Here is a 20,158-nt window from a genome sequence, read left to right as displayed (position 1 = left end):
TGACGTATTCTATACTATGTCAAGATAACGTTAAATGTTAGTCACTTAGAAAAAAAAATTTTTTTTTCAAGAACCCCAAAGGACAATATATTTAACTACCTTTAAGTAGGAAGTTACTTGACTTGTGGGTTTTTTTAACAGCATTTTATGATGCGAGTCACCCAAGAGTTAGATTATATAATTGGCCAATAATAACTATTTATAGCAAGACTTAATTTAAGATAAGAGTATTTTTTTGACCAATTTGTATTGAAGATTCTCAATATCTTGTCAGGCCTTGTATCATAAGACTATAATCTTAATATGCTCAGCTCAGAGATTAGAACCTGTCAAGTGTGGTGACTCACTCTTGTAATCTCAGACTCAGGAGAGTGAGTTAGGAAGACAATCATGGACTACAGAGTAAGACTCTTATCTTTAAAATAAAAAATCAAGCCAGGCAATGGTGATGCACACCTTTAATCTCAGCACTTCACTGGATCTCTTGAGTTTGAGGACAGCCTGGTCTATAGCATGAGTTCCAGGACAATGAGCACTAACTAATGAGACCCTGTCTCTAAATAAATAAGTAACCAACCATCACAGTCCTGTCTTTTAAAGTAGAACTTCATTCATTTCTTACCATGGACACTGTTCTAGTAAATCTAGACTGTGCACAGTAAAGCTTCCTGTGTAAGTCTATTTTCTTGACAGCCAGTTTTGATACAGTAGTTGTGTCAGAATGGATAACCTAAGAAATTAAAACCTATGAGACATTGTAAAGTTTTGCAATTTTAATGTATACAAAGCTTTATTAATATGTAAATTTTTTATAATTCAAATTCACTCCAGAAATAAAAGACCAGTAGGATTAGGAACCCAGTGGTAGATTGGAGTCTCTCCCAACACACATCCCTCCTAGTGGGATATGTTGCAGTCTTATATCTGCTTCTGTACATCATAGTGCATAGATGGCCTTTCTATTCTTTCCAACTCGGCCAGACATGCAGTTTTGCCTTTAGATGCTACAAAGACAAAATGGATAGTATGATTTGTGAGAGCCAAATTGCCCAACGGTATTTATTTGTAAAGGGGTTAGACTCCTTTTAAAAATCTGAGCTGGATATGTTGGCTCATGCCTTTAATCCCAGAACTCCAGAGGCAGAGACAGGCAGATTTTGGAAACACACAGTGAGACCCTGTCTCAAAAAGTGTAAACTAAAATCTGAATCTCCTATTTAAGTCTGTTCTGATAGTGTTTGACAACTAGTACAACCACCATTCCCCTTCCTGTGACAAGAACAGAGAAGACACTCCTATTAAATGAAGGCTCTTTGGGGGCAGGTGCCAGGGATGCTCTTGGCTCTATTGATTCAGCTCAAGAGTTTTGACCTTTCAAAGTAAAGTCCCTCACTTGGTTGACTTAAATGACAAGGTATTATACTTTATGAACTTTCCTAACCCCCTGAAGAAACTTCATTGGCCTCCTGGTTACTCATCCTGAAGAGAGTACAGTCCATTTCAGAGAAAAAGCACACCGATCATCTAGGACATGACATGATCACATTTGTCAAGAAAACCTTTTAGCTGTTTTAGAGTTGGTAGCATTGAGAGTAGTCCTTACTCAGAAGGAGATATGATCAAGTTCCCTTTTAAAATGAGAGGCCCCCACTTTGTCCCTCTAAAGAACACATCCTGAAGCAAGAATTTGGGGGAAGGGAAAATACAAAGGCTTTTACATTATATAAGGATAGGGGTCTGGGAAAAGGTGACGCCAAGCCCAAGGACACCATGTTAAGGGCTAATAAGGAGACAGCCTCAGAACTGGAAGAGGTCTGTCTTCTGTTTGAAATACACGTCACTCTCAGGCATCCTGTCAATGCTAAGTATTAGGACTTGTGTCTCTGCGGGAGACACAGCCTGGTGCATGTCAGCGTGTAGTGTTTGGCAGCTTTCTCAGCACTCCCTGACTCCGTTTACCTTTGCTCCGCATCCCATTCTCTTACTGCCTGTCTGAAGCATTGGATGGGCAGAGTATAGGTGGCGGTGGTTGGTCTTCCCCGTATGTTGTCCATTTAATTCCAGAGCACTGATTTTTCCGAAGTGTGCTCTGCCCTGGGAAAATGGACACACATTTCTCACAATGGGAATAACTAATTGCTTCTTTTTTTTTACAGAAAAAATTGGTGATTCAAGGAAAGCACATTGCAATGCATTATAGCAATCCCAGACCTAAGTTTGAAGATTGGCTTTGTAACAAGGTAAGCATATATTCTTCCCTAATTAAATACAGTTTTTCTCTTTGTCCATTTGTTTGATATCTTAACAAGAAAATTAGAATAATGGCTGACTTTTTATGTGTTTCCTGACTTCTCTGGTCTTCCTGTGCTGACATTAGAGGGCAGGATACCTGGACCCTCTGTAGAGTTTTTGTTCTATGGAGATCCAGGATTCTAACCTAGAGTTTCAGTTAAGATTTTCCGATGTGCTTCACTTTGTTGATTATGGAATTTTCAAGGTCTCAGTTTTTGACATGCCCTCTTATATTACTCTCTTGTGTTAACAAACATCCCTGAGAACCTTGGTGTGCAGTAGTATTGCTCCTGTCACCAGTGCTGAATTTTGAACTTGATTGTTGAATCTTACTATTTTGAGAGTACTAAGATTACTCACTACACATGAGTCTGATCGGGAAAGTTCCTGTTCATGTTATATTGTGTCTGTATGTATGACAGTCCATTTATAAGAAAGAGCTTTTGTCAGTGGCTGCTTCAAAAAACACCTCATCTTGGTGAAAGTGGACTCCTACTTCAAATTACAGTGTTTTTCTTGGAAGAATTCACATGTTAAAATTTTAGGCCCGTGCCCTTTGTCTAGGATACATAGTAGCAGTTTTTGCTTTTATATTTAGTTGTTGAGTTACCCGTGGCCTCAGTGCTCTAACCCACATGATGACTAGAAAGCCTGGACTAATGTAAGAAATAATTACAGATAAAACTTTTTTTTTTCCAGTGCTGCCTTAACAATTTCAGGAAAAGACTAAAATGCTTCCGATGTGGAGCAGACAAGTTTGGTAAGCGTGGATTCAGCTGTTTGGAAAATGCAATTATACCTGACTTACTGCCTGTAAACCTGAGGAAAAAAATGTAGATTTCTAGGATATTTAAACTAGGAACTTACATAATAACGTCACTCTTTTTACCTTGGGCTAAGTAGATGCTGATGCTGATTGTGAAAGAACAGAAAATTATTTTTCAAAAGTAAGGTGCTGTTCGCCTGGTTTGCATGATATATCTGCTTTTGTTTAATACATAATGGTACTGTCTCCCACTGGCCCAGTAGGTGCATTCCATATTAGCTCTCAGAATTATGAGGTTAAAGTATAGCCACAGGTTTCTTAAAATCGAATGGTATCTCACACTTCGGCTGAAATTAGGATAAAAAGTTGAAAGCCAGCATGGGCCAAACAGTAGGTTTCAAGGTAACCTAAGTTACATAGGAAGATTATCAAAAAATGGTAGTGGGCAGAGAGTGGGAGACGGTTCAGTAGCTAAAGCATTTTCTGTGTAAGCTTAAGGACCTGAGTTCAGAACTCCGACACCACATAATTTAAAAAGAAAAATTAGGCAGGGCATTGTGGCATAATTGTAATTGTAGTGCTAGAGAAGTGTGACAGGGCAGTCCCTTGTACTCTGGCCAGCTAGAAAATAGGTCAGCTCAAAGTGAATGAAAAACCTTGTCAAGAAATAAGATAAGCAGTAGGCACCCCAGACATGGGCTTCTCCCTGCACTTACACACATGTGAATGAGCATGTGCATATGCCATGCAAAGAGACACCAACAACAACAACTTTTTTTTAAAAAAGTGTCTGCTAGATATGCTTAAAATAAAAAGGATTGGCTCTCAGGAAATGAAAGCAGGATGATCTAGAGTCCGGGTCATCCTCAACTATATAACAAGTTTGTTACCAGCCTTGGCTACATGAAACTGTCTCATACATAAGTACTTCAGAAGTTATCATGTATTTTTTTGTTAAAAATATTTTGGAGATGGAAATGGTGGTTCATGTCTCTAATCCTCACAATTCTCAGGAAACTGAGATAGGATTACCAAGAGTTCAAGACTTATCTGGGCTATGTACTAAGACCATGTTAAGACTATTGGAAACAAAAAGAAAATGCTTTGGGGAGGTGAAGATGAATATTCTCTGGCAGAGCTCTTACCAAGCATGCACAAGGGACCTTGATTTGACACACATACCCCCAACGGCCATGAAAAGAAAGAAGTGGGGCTTGTTTGTTTGTCTTCATTTGAATCTCCTTTCCTCCTAGACTCTGAACAGGAAGTACCCCCAGGAACTACAGAGTCTGTTCAGTCCGTGGATTACTACTGTGATAGTGAGTTCAAACATGATCCTTTGACTTTTATGTTAAAAGTTGACCTCTCAGCAAGCTCGGGTCCCTTACATTTTTAAAATGAGCATCCACTGCTTTAGTTTGCCCGGCGGAAGATTGATCTTTGGAATTTTCTTAGTCTATCAGGGTGAAAAATATACCAGAACCTACAAAAATGTATATTTTTGCCTGTAAACCTGCCTTTAAAAAGCATTGATGGTGAGAAAGCTTAATTGTTATTTTTCTCATTTACCAACAGCGATCATTCTTCGGAACATAGCTCCGCACACTGTGGTGGATTCCATCATGACAGCGCTATCTCCCTATGCTTCCTTAGCTGTCAATAACATTCGCCTCATAAAAGACAAACAGACACAACAGAACAGAGGCTTTGCATTTGTGCAACTATCTTCTGCAATGGTGAGGTTCTCCATTGAGCTTTCAGAGTTCATCCCTCCTATCCCCTTTTTCTTTTTTGAAAAAATAGCATATTTAGTGTGCCGTTAAGAGGGCAGTAATATTCTGAGCAGTTAAGTATAGCTTGCTGCCAAGTCTTTTCTTTTTAAAGAAAAATCTGCAGGCTAGAGTGATGGCTCAGTCATTGAGTGTTCATTGCTCTTCCCAGGGACCTAAGTTCAGTTCCTATGACCTTTTAGGTGCCTTACCAACCACCTGTAATCCCATCTAGCCTCTTCTAGCCTTTGCAGACACCCATGTGCACTCATACGTATCTACATACATATAAAGTAAAAATAAGTCTTTTTTTTTTTTTTTTTAATGTTCGTTTTGATGTTGAGTTGTTTAGTGGCAAAGTGTACAAGGCTCTGGGTTTAAGGCCTACCATCAAAGTGCAAAAACTAGAGAGATGAATGGCTCAGAGGTTCAGAGATTGAGAACACCACCAGCTGCTTTTCCAGAGGTCCTGAGTTCAGTTCCCAACAACCACATAGTAGCTTACAACGGAATGAATATGGAATTTTCTGCCTTCTTCTGGTGTGTCTGAAGACAGCAACACTTATACATAAATAATTTTTTGGTTCTTTTTTTTTATTGTTTTTTTCGAGACAGGGTTTCTCTGTGTAGCTCTGGCTGTCTGGCTGTCCTGGAACTCACTCTGTAGACCAGGCTGGACTCGAACTCAGAAATCCGACTGCCTCTGCCTCCCAAGTGCATGCGCCACCACCGCCCGGCATAAATAATTTTTTTAAGATGTATTTATTATGTACAGTATTCTGTCTGCATATATGCCTATACACCAGAAGAGGGCACTAAGAACTATGTCTGATTCTTAGGCCATAGTGACTCCTTAGTAGTAGTGAGGTAGGCAGTGACAAAGAACTTGAGCAAAGTAGGCAACTCTCCCTGTATGGTGCAGGAAGATAATTTCATTTCCTAGGCTCATGCAACACGTACATATTTGGGTCTCCTGAAACTGAAGTTGTAGATGGTTGTGAGCTGCCATGTAGGTGCTGGGAATAGAACCTGGATACTCTGGAAGAGCAGCCAGTTCTTTTTTATCTCCAGAAGCAGGTTAAGAAATTTCTGCCTCTTTTCTTTCTCTCTCTCTCTCTCTCTTCCTTCCTTCCTTCCTTCCTTCCTTCCTTCCTAAATGGAAAGCTGTATTTTCTGACATAGAGTACGTGGCAGGGCAATATTTAATTATATCTTTAATTCTTTTTCCTCACTTTCTCCTTCAGGACGCCTCTCAGCTGCTTCAGATATTACAGAGTCTCCATCCTCCATTGAAAATTGATGGGAAAACTATTGGAGTTGATTTTGCAAAAAGTGCCAGAAAGTGAGTGGTGTCATTGTTCTTATTTCAAACTCATAACAGCTACATATTTACTATATAAGGATGTTTGCCAGTTGTACCTCAGCTCCATAATGTCAACACGATTTCCCTGGGTAGACCAAGAGGGAGAAGATTGTCTTCTCTTACGGTTTATCCTTCCAGTCCTCTATCACCAGTTAATAATGATTTCAGCATATGGATTGAAAACACATTCTATTCAAACTCAAGCAGTGTAATGCAAACCTGTCCAGATAATCCTTAGCTTGCAGGACAGCATGCTAATGTATCACATTATTGTCTGATGCTGTAAGTATCTTTTGTTTAGAGCCTAGAGATGGTTTAGTAGGTCCTGCACTTGCCATAACTGTAACCTTAGTGCTAAGGTGGAGACAAGGAGATCCTGGCAGACTCTGTCTCAAAAAATAAGGTAGAGAATGAGAAGAGGATACTGTGTGTCAGCCTCTGGTCTCCACATACAGTGAGCACACCTTCACACCCTTTCGTGTATAGTACACAAAGTTTTCTTCTCTAGTATCACTAATCATCTAACACATACCTTATTGGATCATTTATAAAGTGACATCCACCAAGGTTTACAAAGTTCCCTCTTCTTAAGAAATTCAACCTTACTAGCATTTGAGACACATGCCCTCCCCCAACCCCAAAGGCTGGAATGAACTTGGCACAGTGGAAGCACAAACTTTAGACATACAGAGAGAATCACATGATGTTACATCTTTGTGATTTCAGAGATTTGGTCCTTCCAGATGGTAACCGTGTCAGCGCCTTCTCTGTAGCTAGTACAGCCATTGCTGCTGCTCAGTGGTCATCCACTCAGGTGAGAGCAATAAGAAAGGGTCTTCTTCCTTAAGATGGCTTTTCTTGTTGTGCTCAGCATAAGCTTGCTTGCTGAAATGTTTTTAGGGGTTGCTTTCTAACATCTTCATTTATTGTCTACTAATTTTATCTTTGGTTCTTTTTCTTTTGATATTCTATAGTCTCAAAGTGGAGAAGGAGGCAATGTTGACTACAGTTATATGCAGCCAGGCCAGGATGGCTATACACAGTATACTCAAGTAGGTGAACTTAGCTAGCATTCAACTTCTAATCTACAGACTGCTAAAATAGCAGCTCTTAATGGTGGACTTTCCCTCAGTATTCACAGGATTACCAGCAATTTTATCAGCAACAAGCTGGAGGACTGGAGTCTGATACGTCAGCTACATCAGGTATCATCTCCATTGTGCTTTTGTTTAAATAACTGTGGTTAAGGAAATACTAACTAGACTCAAAGCTACAAGTCCATATCCTTGCAAGAATTGAGAGGGCATGCTGAAGACTGTCATTATTAACCCAAAAGTCCGGTAAAAAAATTGTGTACACTGACTCAGTATAACTTCTTAGAGACAATGCAATGATGAACTCTGTTCTTGGAATTTAGCTGTGTTTCCCACCATGTTCTTGAGTGACCACAGTAGTTTGAGCAGAGAGCATGTGGCCCTATAGCAACACTCAGACACCCATCAGCAGAGCCACAATAAGAGAACGTTGGTAGCTGGTGTGGCTCACACCTTTAATCCCAGCACTCTGCAGGCAGAGGCCAGCCTTACCTAGAGAGTGAATTCTAGGACTACACAAATAGATGATGTCTCCAAAGGGCGTGGGGGGACTTGGGCAGTTAGATATGATAGTTATGTAGCTGGGTGTGGTGGCCCACAAATTTTAAGAGTCAGAGACTGGTGGATCTCTGTTTTACTGGTGCAAAACCTTCGTAGTGAAACTTGCAGGGAGAGAATGGAGTCTTTGGGACTAGGGATGAAGCTCAGTTTATAAAGGGTTGTGGCATACATGAAGCCTGGACCAAATCCCCAGCACTGCATACAGAAGGTGGAGACAGGATGACCAGAAGTTCAAGGTCATTCTTAGAGTCAAAACAAGTTCCAAATTAGCCTGTGCTATGTGAGGCTGTCATAGAAAACAGAGGTCGCTTTAGCTTTTCTTCCACAACTATAATATAAAGTCTTAGGAGTCACATCTTTTTTTAGCCCAAATATGCAGATTTTTGCTTCTCTTCCTTTCTTAGTCATAATATGGAATATAAAAGTTTTGGTTTTTTGAGACAGGGTTTCTCTGTGTTGCCCTGGCTGTCCTAGAACTCACTCTGTAGACCAGGCTGGCTTTGAACTTACATCCCAGGCAGAGGATTCATGAGTTTGAGGCCACCATTTAAACTACATAACAAAACCCTAATTACCACTACCACCACCACCACCACCCTCCCCCCCCAAAAAAAGAGATATAGAAACAGCTTACATAGTGAAGGCTAGAATGAACAGTTGTGCTGGAGTTCATGTTGTAGCTCTACCTAACCTTCTGTTTATCACCAGGCACCACAGTGACTACCACCTCAGCAGCTGTAGTGTCCCAGAGTCCCCAGCTCTATAATCAGACCGCCAACCCTCCTGGCTCTCCGGTAATCTTTTGCTCTTAAATACAGAACTGATAGCTTTGTTGCTGTGTTGCTATTACCCTTTCCTGGTATATGAGCCAGGGTTGACTAATTACATATATTTTACCTCATTTCTTCATTAGGTTTTTAAAAATTATTATATGTATGTGCATGTGTTTTAAGTATAAAGTACCAAGCAGGTCGTATTTATACTTTGTAAATGCTTCCACTCGACCTAGAGAGCCATCAGCATGCCTCTTGCTGTAGAGCTGCCCTAGATCCGTGCTGCAGAGCGTCTGTCAGGGGACTCCTTCTTCCTAGATGATTGCAGTGACATAGTTCTCTTTAGAGGATTTACAGTTGAAATTACATTGAAGCTAATGTTCTTTCCAGACTGAGGAAGCACAGCCTAGCACTAGCACAAGTACACAGGCCCCAGCTGCTTCCCCTACTGGTGTAGTTCCTGGTACCAAGTATGGTAAGCCAACCTCATGGGACTCTTGACAGTTGGAAGGTCATAATTTTTGCCTTTGTTCTTAATAAAGTTCCTCTCCCTTTGAAATGGGTGTCAGAGGGACAATTGGGAATGTGAAGAAAGAATATTAAGGCCTGCTGTAGCTCACTGGCTTAGAGAATGACATCAAGTTTCTTCCCGTGAGTGACTGGCTGGGCTTTGTGTTTGCAGCGGTACCTGACACGTCTACTTATCAATATGATGAATCTTCAGGATATTATTATGATCCTACAACAGGGCTCTACTACGACCCTAACTCACAGGTAAGTGCTATTTCCCTCCTTAATATCACTAGAAAAAACTGGCTTCACTTAATACTTTTACAGGGCATGGGATGAAATATTCCCTAAAAGGATTGTGTGACCCAGATAAGTTGTAAGATTTTTCTTTCATTAATTTCTTCATGACTACCAATGAACAATATTCATTTCAGGATTTAAGGTTAAGAAATGTTTACCGTCCCAATGAGATGCCTCAGTGGGTAAAAGTACTGGCCATGCAAGCCTGACAACCTGATTTTGTTGTTGTTGTTGTTTTGTTTTTTTGTTTTTTCGAGACAGGGTTTCTCTGTGTAGTCCTGGCTGTCCTGGAACTCACTCTGTAGACCAGGCTAGCCTCGAACTCTCGAACTCAGAAATCCGCCTGCCTCTGCCTCCCAAGTGCTGGGATTAAAGGCGTGCGCCACCACCGCCTGGCAACAGCCTGATTTTGATCCCTAGAACTGAGAGTGGCAGAAGAAAGCCACCTCCCCTAGTTGTCTTCTGACCAGCATATACATGCCGCATTCACACCTCACACATACACGCTGTATATAGTACTGACAAATGTCCTGAGGTGAGCTAGGGGATGGACTTAGTGGTTAACCTATTTAGATCCCAGCACCAATATGGCAGCTCACACTGCCCATCCTTCCAGTTCTAGGGTATTTGATGCCCTCTTGTGGCCTCTGTGGGCACAAGGCACAAACATGGAGCATGTGTATACATTCAGGCAAAACACTCTTATACATATAATAGATTTTTTGTGGGATTTTTCCTCAATATTTTGAGGTATATTGTATATATACATAAAAGCGTATGAGTTGTGAACATGTTTGAGTTTAGGTTTATTTTATGTGTTTTACCTATGTTTATATCTGTTCACTGTGTGTACAGTATCCATTGAGACTACAGTAGGGCGATGGATCCCCCTGGGACTGGAGTTATAATAGATGGTTGTTAACCACCCTATGGATGCCAGGAATTGAATTTTACAATGCGCACACACACACACACACACACACACTAAGAACATTCCCAACATATGTGCATAGCATGCTTGTTGCCAATTAATACCCTCCCCCTTCAGCATCCAATATTTTGATTGTATTTTTAGAGAAAGTTTTGTCAAATTAAGATTTTGTGCTAGCTGAGTGGTGGTAGCATACACCCTTGATCCCAGCCAGCAGTTAGGAACAAGGCAGGTGGTCACTGAATTCCAAAACAACCTGATCTACAGAAGGAGTAGTGATACAAGCCTTTAACAATCCCAGTACTTGGTGGGTAGAGAAAGACTATAAGTTTGACTACAATCTACATGGCAAATTCTTGGCAGCCATGGGCTACAAAGTCAGGCCTTGTCTCAAAAACAAGGAAAAAAAAAGGAAGATTTTTGTGCCAAGCGTGGTGGCACACACATGTAATCCAGCACTCAGGAAGTAGAAGCAGGACTATCAGAAGCCTGAGGGCTACATGGATGATATCTCAAAGCTCGGCACTTGATGTTCTTCCAGAGGACCTTGATCTTGGTTCCAGGAACACACTCATGGCTGCTCATACCATTGCAGCCTCCCACCCAGAGTATGCAGAGCCTTTATCAAACTCACATGGCCATATGCAGACACATACGTCTGCACACACGGGACAACAACTGATACAGATACACTTTTTTAAGAAATTTTGGTGGATATAATATATGAGAGAAGAAGTTTTAAAAATTTATTCTAGGGCTGGAGAGATGGCTCAGCGGTTAAGAGCACTGACTGCTCTTCCAGAGGTCCTGAGTTCAAATCCCAGCAACCACATGGTGGCTCACAACCATCCGTAATGAGATTGGATGCCCTCTTCTGGTGTGTCTGAAGACAGCTACAGTATATTCATAAAATAAATAAATAAATAAATCTTTAAAAAAAAAATTTATTCTAAGAAAAAAAATTGAAAACGGCCTAGCTAGAAACTTTAAATTCTAGGTGGGTCCCCCCCCCCAATTGAAATAAAATTTACCATTTTAATCAGAATATATAATTTGGTGGATTTTAGTGTAATCATTTTGTTAGCAGCTAGCACCTCTAATCTACAGAACATTTTTATCTCAAGTTACTCCCCTTCCTCTGCCCCTGCCTCCCACGTCCCCCCATTCTCCCTCAAAAAAACTAATAGACATTTTTGTCTCTGACTTTACCTGTTTTAAATGGACTCAGACACTGTTGTCTTTGTGTTTGACCTCTTTTTTTTTTTTTCTTTGGTTTTTCGAGACAGGGTTTCTCTGTGTAGCCCTGGCTATCCTGGAACTCACTCTGTAGACCAGGCTGGCCTCGAACTCAGAAATCCGCCTGCCTCTGCCTCCCAAGTGCTGGGATTAAAGGCGTGCGCCACCACCGCCCAGCGTGTTTGGCCTCTTTACTCAGCATCCTGTGTATTCTTGAGGATGGGTGTAGCATGTCCAGGGAGTATTTTATTTGGGGTCTATAGCTTAAGGAGAGAAAGTGCTCTAACACTCCATAAGTACATATCTACTTACACCTGGGAGCTGTATTTACAGCACAGCATAGCAAGTACATTTAGCAAGAAGGTGACATTGAGTGCCTTTGGTTTCTGAGAGGGAAGTGTGACAAAACAATATGCTGCCTGCCTGTGTGCCTAGCTTCTTCCTTGTTCATTCACTTCTGTCATTTGTTCAGTTTGACATCTCCATGGCAATTCTTCATTCAGCCATAGATGTGACAATCCCATGGTTCCTTTCTCTGTAAGAGACATCATAGAGGACCCAGCTAGTAGAATAGTTAAAGGCCCTTGCTGCCAAACCTGATGACCCAGAACCCAGATGGTAGAAGAAAACTAGCTCCTACAAGTTGTCTGTGACAAAGTGAAGCTGGTGGGTCTATGAGTTCAGAAGACCAGCCTGGTCTACATAGTGAGTTCTAGGACAGGCAGGCCCTGTCTCAAAAACAACTAAATAAACCAGGTGTGGCACATGCCTACCATCCCAGGTTTCTGAGGTCAAAGCAGGAAGATGAAGTTCAGAGTAGCCTCTTCTACACATTAAATATGAGCACAGCTACATGAGATCCTGTTTTAATTCTTAAATTTCTATTTTATTATGGGTATTTTGCTTCCTTGTATACTTTAGTACCTCATAGTCAGTGCTTGAAGAAGCTAGAAGAGAGGGGGTTGGATCCCCTGGAACTGGAGTTACAGGTGGTTGTGAGCTACCATATTGTTGCTGTGAATCAAACCCAAATCCCTTAGAAAACTTCCCCTGTTCCTAACCACTGAACTACCTCTCCAGCTCCAAGATCCTGCTTTGTTTTGTTTTTAAATATTAAAAAAAAAAACAAGCCAGGCAGTGGTGGTGCACGCCTTTAATCCCAGCACTTGGGAGGCAGAGGCAGGTAGGATTTCTGAGTTCAAGGCCAGCCTGGTCTACAGAGTGAGTTCCAGGACAGCCAGGACTACACAGAGAAACCCTGTCTCCAAAAAAAAAAAAAAAAAAAAAAAAAAAAACTCCTAGATTCTTGAGAAAAAATCAGTCATATTCTACTTTTTCTAAAAGTTTCATGTTTTACTAGCTGGTTTATCCTCATGCATTCCAAAGTGTTCTGTGAGTTACTTCTAAGCAGGAAATACATAGTCCTAGGTAGATTTCGTTTTGGCTTTTTTGAAAGATGTCTGACTTAAGAGTCCCTTTGTAGCTGAAAATGAAATCCTGATCCTCCCTGCTGCTCCTACTTCCCAGTGCTAGAATTACAGACATGTATTACTGTGGACATAATAAATTTAACATAACAGGACTTGAGGAATAGCCAGTGGTAGAGCAGTTATATAGCATATGTATTACCTTAGAACTAATCCTCACTACCACAAAAACCTTTATCAGCAAATCTATAATCATTGCACATTCTTTTATTTCTTCTTGTAGTACTACTATAATTCCTTAACACAGCAGTACTTGTACTGGGATGGAGAGAAGGAGACCTACGTGCCAGCTGCAGAGTCTAGCTCTAACCAGCAGGCTGGCCTGCCTTCAACAAAAGAGGGAAAGGAGAAGAAAGAAAAGCCCAAGAGCAAAACCGCTCAACAGGTATGAACACCATGAAGGACACCATGGTTCCTTAGTTAAAGCAACTTAATTCTTCATTTTTGGCTTATAACACTTAAGTCAGTTTTATTTTGATTCTTTTTTTTTTTTTTTAAGATTTATTTATTATATATGAGTACACTGTAGCTGTCTTCAGACACACCAGAAGAGGGCATCAGATCTCATTACAGATGGTTGTGAGCCACCATGTGGTTGCTGGGATTTGAACTCAGGACCTCTGGAAGTGCAGTCAGTGCTCTTAACCACTGAGCCATCTCTTCAGCCCCCTTCATTTGGATTCTTAAAAACTGGGCTACTGGTCCTGTTGGTACAGGCCTATAATGAAGCAACCTAAGATGCTCACAAGTTTAGAGCCAATATGGATTTCTTTTCCTTTTTTCTTCCTTCCTTCCTTCCTTCCTTCCTTCCTTCTCTTCTTCCTTCCTTCCTTCATTTATTTTTCTCCCACCAGCACCTTAGTAAAATCCTGTCTCAATGTAAATAAACCACTGGTAATACAACTCAGTGGGAAAGTACTTGCCTAGTATGTTCAGTTGCCTGACATTTAATCCATAAAAAAACTTTGCAAGGCCATAGTGACTTAAGACTACATGAACCCCTGTCTAAAAAAATAGTTAGACAGGCGGCTGGGGAGATAGCTCTGTCAGTAAAGTGCTTTCTGCACAGCATGAGTACAGTCCTCACAATCCAAATTGAAAAATCCGGACACAGGGAGATAGTTCAGCTGCACACAGTACTCTTGTAGACAAGCCAGTTTGAATCCCAGCACTTCTGTTGGGCATCTTCCATTTGTCACTCTGGCTCCAGGGAATGTGACACGCTTTCCTGACCTCTGAGGCACTGCACTTGTACACACAGATCCATACACATTTTATAAATCTTTGTGTTTGTCTGCTTGTATGTGGAGTAGAGGTCAGAGACAATTTAAAGGCATCAGTTCTCTCCTCCTGTACCATGGGTTCCAGGAACCAAACTCAGATTACCACTGAGCTACCATGTGAGACCCACAACATAAGAGTCTTCTCAGCTTATTTTTGTTAGATTACAGAGAAGCAAGTGGTTTTTGATGGTGTTTGTTGTTTGATACTAGATTGCCAAAGACATGGAACGCTGGGCTAAGAGTTTAAATAAGCAGAAAGAAAATTTTAAAAACAGCTTTCAACCTGTCAGTTCATTGAGAGAAGAAGAAAGAAGAGAATCTGCTGCAGCAGATGCTGGCTTTGCTCTTTTTGAGAAGAAGGTAATGGTAACAGGAGTAGCCACATTTCGTAATGGCTGTCTGTGTTAATATTTGAAGCTCATGGCTTGTTCTCTTTTCCAGGGAGCCTTAGCTGAAAGGCAGCAGCTCATCCCTGAATTGGTGCGAAATGGAGATGAAGAAAATCCCCTTAAAGTAAGGAAGTACCACCTGTGTTTTAACCAGCTGTGTGGTTTATGTCCCACTTTGAATCTCTGCTACATCTTGCCTAATACAATTCCCTCTTAAAATGGGATACTTTTCTCTGTCAGTGGATATTTGGAACAGCTGTGGCATATAGAATCCACATTGGGGGCTTTGTTTTCTGTGCCTGAGGTCAGGTGAGATGGACCGATGAATGAAGCCTGAATCCCTGAGCTAAGTAAATTGGCTTTCGAGGCATTTGTAAATAGGATTTTTAATGGTCTGGAAAGAAAATTAGGACAAAGCGAAAACTTACTTTCCTTGATAGATACTGGGCTAGCTGGGCCGTTGCTCTGATCTGTTGTTGTGTTTGGAGTTTTTATGCATGATCAGTGGTTTGAAAACAGTCGACTAAGAAATTATTTCTTGGGCTCCATGGGTTGGTTCTAGAAGGCTGTTCCATACAGTTGATGAAGTGTTGTTTACTACTAAAAGACAACACAGAGCAATGGAGATTCTCTCACATTTTGGTGCTGTTTTATCTGTGGAATTTCTAGTGACCCGTTGTCATTTTGTCCCCAGAGAGGTCTGGTTGCTGCTTACAGTGGTGACAGTGACAATGAGGAGGAGCTGGTAGAGAGACTTGAGAGTGAGGAAGAGAAACTAGCTGACTGGAAGAAGATGGCCTGCCTGTTGTGCCGACGTCAGTTCCCAAACAAAGATGCCCTGGTCAGGCACCAGCAGCTCTCCGATTTACACAAGGTGGCCGTGTTTCTCAAAGCTTATTGGGGAGGGGAGGAATTTAATAGTGGGAGTGATGACTCTGGTGAAGGTTCAGTAAATAACCTTCTGTTGCATAGGTACCTGGTGTTGTAGGAGGTAAGAGAATCATTGTGTCCTAACACACCCCGGGATTTGGTTTGGATGCTGTGGTGTGTTGAGATTTGACCAGAATATAAAACAAAGTACTAATGTTATGACATTTCATATTAAAGTGGTCTGAATTCTAAATGGGTCTGTAAACTCTTTTGTAATAGCAAAATATGGACATCTACCGAAGATCCAGGCTGAGTGAGCAGGAGTTGGAAGCCTTGGAGCTGAGGGAAAGAGAGGTGAGTCCATGGATACTGTGTTTGGATGAGAATCCTGACGTAACTGCCTTTAGTACTTTATGGTTTGTTTGTTTAGATGCAGTCTTGCTGTGTTCACAGGTTGGCCCTGACCTCTTGGGCTCACGTCTTCCAAGTAGCTGCCAATATAGGCCTGTACTACCACACCAGTCTCTTATTTTGCATTTAATTCCAGGTTCCTAAGCAAAGAGGAAGGGTGTATCAAACATTTGTCATCCAGCCATTATATCTCATGTAACCTGGACTAGCCTGTGCTTTGTGAGCCCCACAGTGGCTTTTATTCAGGAAAAAATCCTGTTTCCTTGTTTGTCCTGCTGATAAAAGCTTTGAGTGGTGAAGCTTCAAATGAGGCACTGAAGACAGGAGAGCATGTGATGATCTCCCGGTCATATAGAAGGGAGGAGTGGCTGCAGTGATGAATGGAGCCGAGCACGCAGGTTTATTAGTCTGTCATGCCTGTGGGATTGTGGTTGATGAGAGAGGGCTAGATAGAATTGTAAATGCATATGGAGGCCTATACATTAAAAATGATTTAGAAATTTCTTGCCCCAGGATAAATCTGAGGTGTCTGTGCTCAACACTTCCCCCATTGATTATAGTGCCAGCTCTCTGGGTTTTGCTGGTTGGGTCTCAGGAAGCTTCTTTAACACTTCTCTGTTTCTGGAAGTAGACCTGTCCAACTGATGCTACCCAGGGATGGGTAGTTCTGGCCTCTTCATCTTTAGGACAGTAACAAGCAATGAGACCAAGAGTAGTAAAGAAAAAACAAAGGAATTTGGTATTGTAGTCCACACTAAATAGTCAGGATCCAGGTTAAAGGGTACTGCAGGTTAACATCTATTGAAAGTTGAAACGAGGGTACTCCTACCTTATCTTTTTACTGTTCTTTTCTATACAGATGAAATACCGAGATCGAGCAGCAGAAAGACGAGAGAAATACGGAATTCCAGAGCCCCCAGAGCCCAAGCGCAAGAAGCAGTTTGATGCCGGCACTGTGTATGTGATGTGCACCATTTTCCAGTTCGTTAGCTAGGGCTTTGGCTGTTTTAAGTAACTGTGTGTTTGCCACTGGCAGGAATTACGAGCAGCCCACCAAAGACGGCATTGACCACAGTAACATTGGCAACAAGATGCTGCAGGCTATGGGCTGGCGGGAAGGCTCAGGCTTAGGAAGAAAGTGTCAAGGCATCACCGCCCCCATTGAGGTAAGTATAGGCTCTGACATTCATGGGTGCTGGATGTGCAGGTTTGCAGGGTATTATGGGTGTTATGTAGACCAGGCTGGAATCAAACTCTTCCTGCCTAGAGAGTGCTGAAACTAAAGGCATGTGCCATAGCCCTACCTAGTGTCCTTGTTTAAAAATTAAAATTTGGAGAGTTTATCAGTTGAGAGTCCTTGCTATTCTTACAGAGGACCCAGGTTCAGTGCCTTACACCCACTTAGGAGTCTGTTATTCCAGTTCTGGTTTTTTGATTACCTCCTCTGGCCTCCACAGGCACTGTATACACATGGTGCATAGACACACAGGCAAAATATTCATAGACACAAAAATGAGTGAATAATTAAAATATTCCAGGACCAACAAGATGGCTCAACAAGGGAAGCCTAGCAACTTGAGTTAGGTCCCCAGAGCCTACATAAAGCTAGACAAAAACCATCTTTACAGAGTTGTCCTCTGATATGTGTGCACCATGCCATACATGCCCCTATACAGAGACGGTAGTTTTTTAAAGAAAATTTAGGGCAGATACAGTGGTACAAGCCTAGTTTTGGCAGACTGAGACAGGAGGATCCCAAGGCCTAGCTGGTCAATTTAGTGAGACCCAGTCTTGAACCTACCCACGCCAACTTGCTCATCTCAAATTTAAATTTAGGAGAAGAAATCACTCAATTTGTCAGAGCCCAAATTGTGACATTCCTAGGCTCAAAGGCTCAGACCATTGGCCAAGCAAAACAGGAACTGTACCAGAGACTGCCCCACTGTGCCCTGGGGCATAACCATTGTCAAGCTTTTTCTGTTTTTATTTTATGCAAGTGTGTTTTCCCAGTGCCTGTGAGTTTTATTGGCATTATCCATCCTGTTGGAATTTGTACCTAGAGTTACCTTTCCTGGGCCTCAGCAAAATGCTTATAGAGGCCTTTCTAGCCACGAATGTTCACTGAATAGGCATTCAAGGGTATTAGTGGGTTCATTTTCCTTAGTCATTTTTATTGGCCCAGTCCTTAAAACTGCCTCCAGGTCCAGTGTCAACCCTTGTCTTCTCTTTATGGGTAGTTTTGTTCAGTGTTGTGGGTGGGATGAGAAGTAAGTGCAATCCATACCCTGCTTACCAGCTACTAACAATCTTTTTGTTTCCGCAGGCTCAAGTCCGGCTAAAAGGAGCTGGCTTAGGAGCCAAAGGCAGTGCATATGGGTTGTCGGGTGCCGATTCCTACAAAGATGCTGTTCGGAAAGCCATGTTTGCCCGGTTCACTGAGATGGAATGAGACTGGGGAAGCCATGCTGAGCCCAGGGAGCACGCCATCTTCTCAGTTGCTCTTACTGCCTGTCTCTAAGGGCATGCCTTGTGCTGTTAATAGTTTTAGGGTGAACCACTTCATTCTGAGGTGTTCTCCTACCTTAAATGAGCTCCCAAATGTGGGTTATTGGGTAAACAACCTTTCTTCCCACCTGAGGGTTTGTGAACAAAGGGGACAATGGGCTTTTTATACTAAGGTGTACATAGTGTAAATGTAATGTGTTTTACATGTTGTAGCCTGTGTTGTGTCCCTGCTTCCTGGGGGCTTGAGAAGCTCAGAGTGGTTGTCAACACCAAAGCCACCACTGTCATTTATTGTTGTTATGTCTTTTCTTGGCAATAGCCTTGTGTATATTTGTATATTATACATTTGTACAGAATTTTGGAAGATTTTCAGTCTAGCTGCCACGTCTGGCTCCTTTACAAAAGAAATACCTTCAAAAATGGGTTTCCTGTGTCTTTATTGAGAGAATGGGTGGTAAAGGCTGTTGAGCCAGTCAGAGCTGTGGTTTTTCTTTGTATTTGGGTTTTTTTGAGATGGCTTATAAAACACAGGCTGGTTTGGTACTTGTGGTAGTCTTTTGGCTCCCTCTACTTCAGTTCCTAAGCATGGAAGGGACTGCTTCTGTCTCAGTATTCATGTTCTAGACCTGCCAGGGCAGAGAGGACATGACTAGGTTACTGCTTGTCGAAATAGAACCTCCCCTTTGTTTTTTGTTCTTCAATTTTTAAAAAATTTTAAATTTTAGATCTATGTATATTCATATAATGTCTGTGCATATGTGCATGTTGGCACCCACGGAAGCCACAAGAGGGTGTTGAAGGTGAAGTTATGAACTGCCTTGTGGGTGTTGGGAATCAAGTGTGGATCCTTGGGGAAGAGCAAGTGTTCTAAACCACTGAGCCTTCTCCAGTCCCTGTTTATTCTCAGTCTCACTATGTAACCCAGGCTAGCCTTGAACTTTCTGTTGTCCTGCCTCTGCCTCCAGAGTGCTGCCTTTATGGGCATGATCATCCTCCCTGCCTTGACAATGGCTCAAATAAAACCTCGTTTCCTTTTCTGGAATGGAGGTGCCAACACTCAGCCCCAGTACTCTTCACCTGCAGGGAGCGCTGTGGCACACTCATGGGGCTTCTGTCCTTCACACGGGGTCAAGAAACATTTTGGCCAAAAAGACTTAAATGGGATGGTAGTTGATCTTAGGGCCTAGTGCATAAGAAATGTCATTCTTATAGCTGCGTGTCTATACCTGTATACCAGAAGTAATGGGAGATCCCCTGGGAGCCTTCATGTGGATATTGGGAATCAAATTCAGGTTTTCTGTAAGAGCGGCCAGTGCTTAATTGTTGATCTGTTCCTCCAGGTTATTACTTGATTTGACGAGGGAGAAGGGGGTCAGTTTATATAGCCCTGGCTTTCCTAGAAATCGCTATGTAGACTAGGCTGGACTTGAACTCACAAAGATCCTCTTGCCTTTGCCTCTCAAGTGCAGGAACTGTGGGTGTACCACCACAGGTGGGCAGAAAGTGTGTGGGTGTCAAACTCAAGGCCGGTGCTCCAACAGCCAATGTGAAATTGCTTTAAACTCCACTGACGTGATATTGTCAGGGAAGATAGTCTGTGTTCAGGTAGGCATGGACC

General features: G+C 41.9%; 1 protein-coding gene across 2 annotated transcripts in view; it reads left to right on the top strand.

Moving 5' to 3' along the window:
- Nucleotides 1–18,964, top strand: part of Rbm5 (RNA binding motif protein 5) — a 30,167-nt gene extending 11,203 nt beyond the window's left edge. For both annotated transcript variants that reach the window (XM_028756844.1, XM_028756845.1), the window contains exons 7-25: nt 2,157–2,240; nt 2,992–3,052; nt 4,312–4,377; nt 4,634–4,794; nt 6,072–6,169; nt 6,917–7,004; nt 7,165–7,242; nt 7,323–7,395; nt 8,554–8,639; nt 9,009–9,093; nt 9,301–9,392; nt 13,306–13,467; nt 14,576–14,725; nt 14,807–14,878; nt 15,449–15,628; nt 15,904–15,978; nt 16,895–16,992; nt 17,072–17,201; nt 18,359–18,964. In XM_028756844.1, coding sequence (XP_028612677.1) covers nt 2,157–2,240; nt 2,992–3,052; nt 4,312–4,377; nt 4,634–4,794; nt 6,072–6,169; nt 6,917–7,004; nt 7,165–7,242; nt 7,323–7,395; nt 8,554–8,639; nt 9,009–9,093; nt 9,301–9,392; nt 13,306–13,467; nt 14,576–14,725; nt 14,807–14,878; nt 15,449–15,628; nt 15,904–15,978; nt 16,895–16,992; nt 17,072–17,201; nt 18,359–18,484 — 1,965 coding nt within the window. In that variant the 3' untranslated portion in view covers nt 18,485–18,964. The remainder of the gene's footprint in view (nt 1–2,156; nt 2,241–2,991; nt 3,053–4,311; nt 4,378–4,633; nt 4,795–6,071; nt 6,170–6,916; nt 7,005–7,164; nt 7,243–7,322; nt 7,396–8,553; nt 8,640–9,008; nt 9,094–9,300; nt 9,393–13,305; nt 13,468–14,575; nt 14,726–14,806; nt 14,879–15,448; nt 15,629–15,903; nt 15,979–16,894; nt 16,993–17,071; nt 17,202–18,358) is intronic.
- The last annotated feature ends 1,194 nt before the right edge of the window (nt 18,965–20,158 follow it).

Source organism: Grammomys surdaster, unplaced genomic scaffold (assembly GCF_004785775.1).
Source record: "Grammomys surdaster isolate TR1022 unplaced genomic scaffold, NIH_TR_1.0 126131, whole genome shotgun sequence".
In the NCBI taxonomy this organism is placed as follows: Eukaryota; Metazoa; Chordata; class Mammalia; order Rodentia; family Muridae; genus Grammomys; species Grammomys surdaster.
Note: the sequence above shows the minus strand (reverse complement) of the source record. Positions and strands in the feature narration are given on the sequence as shown.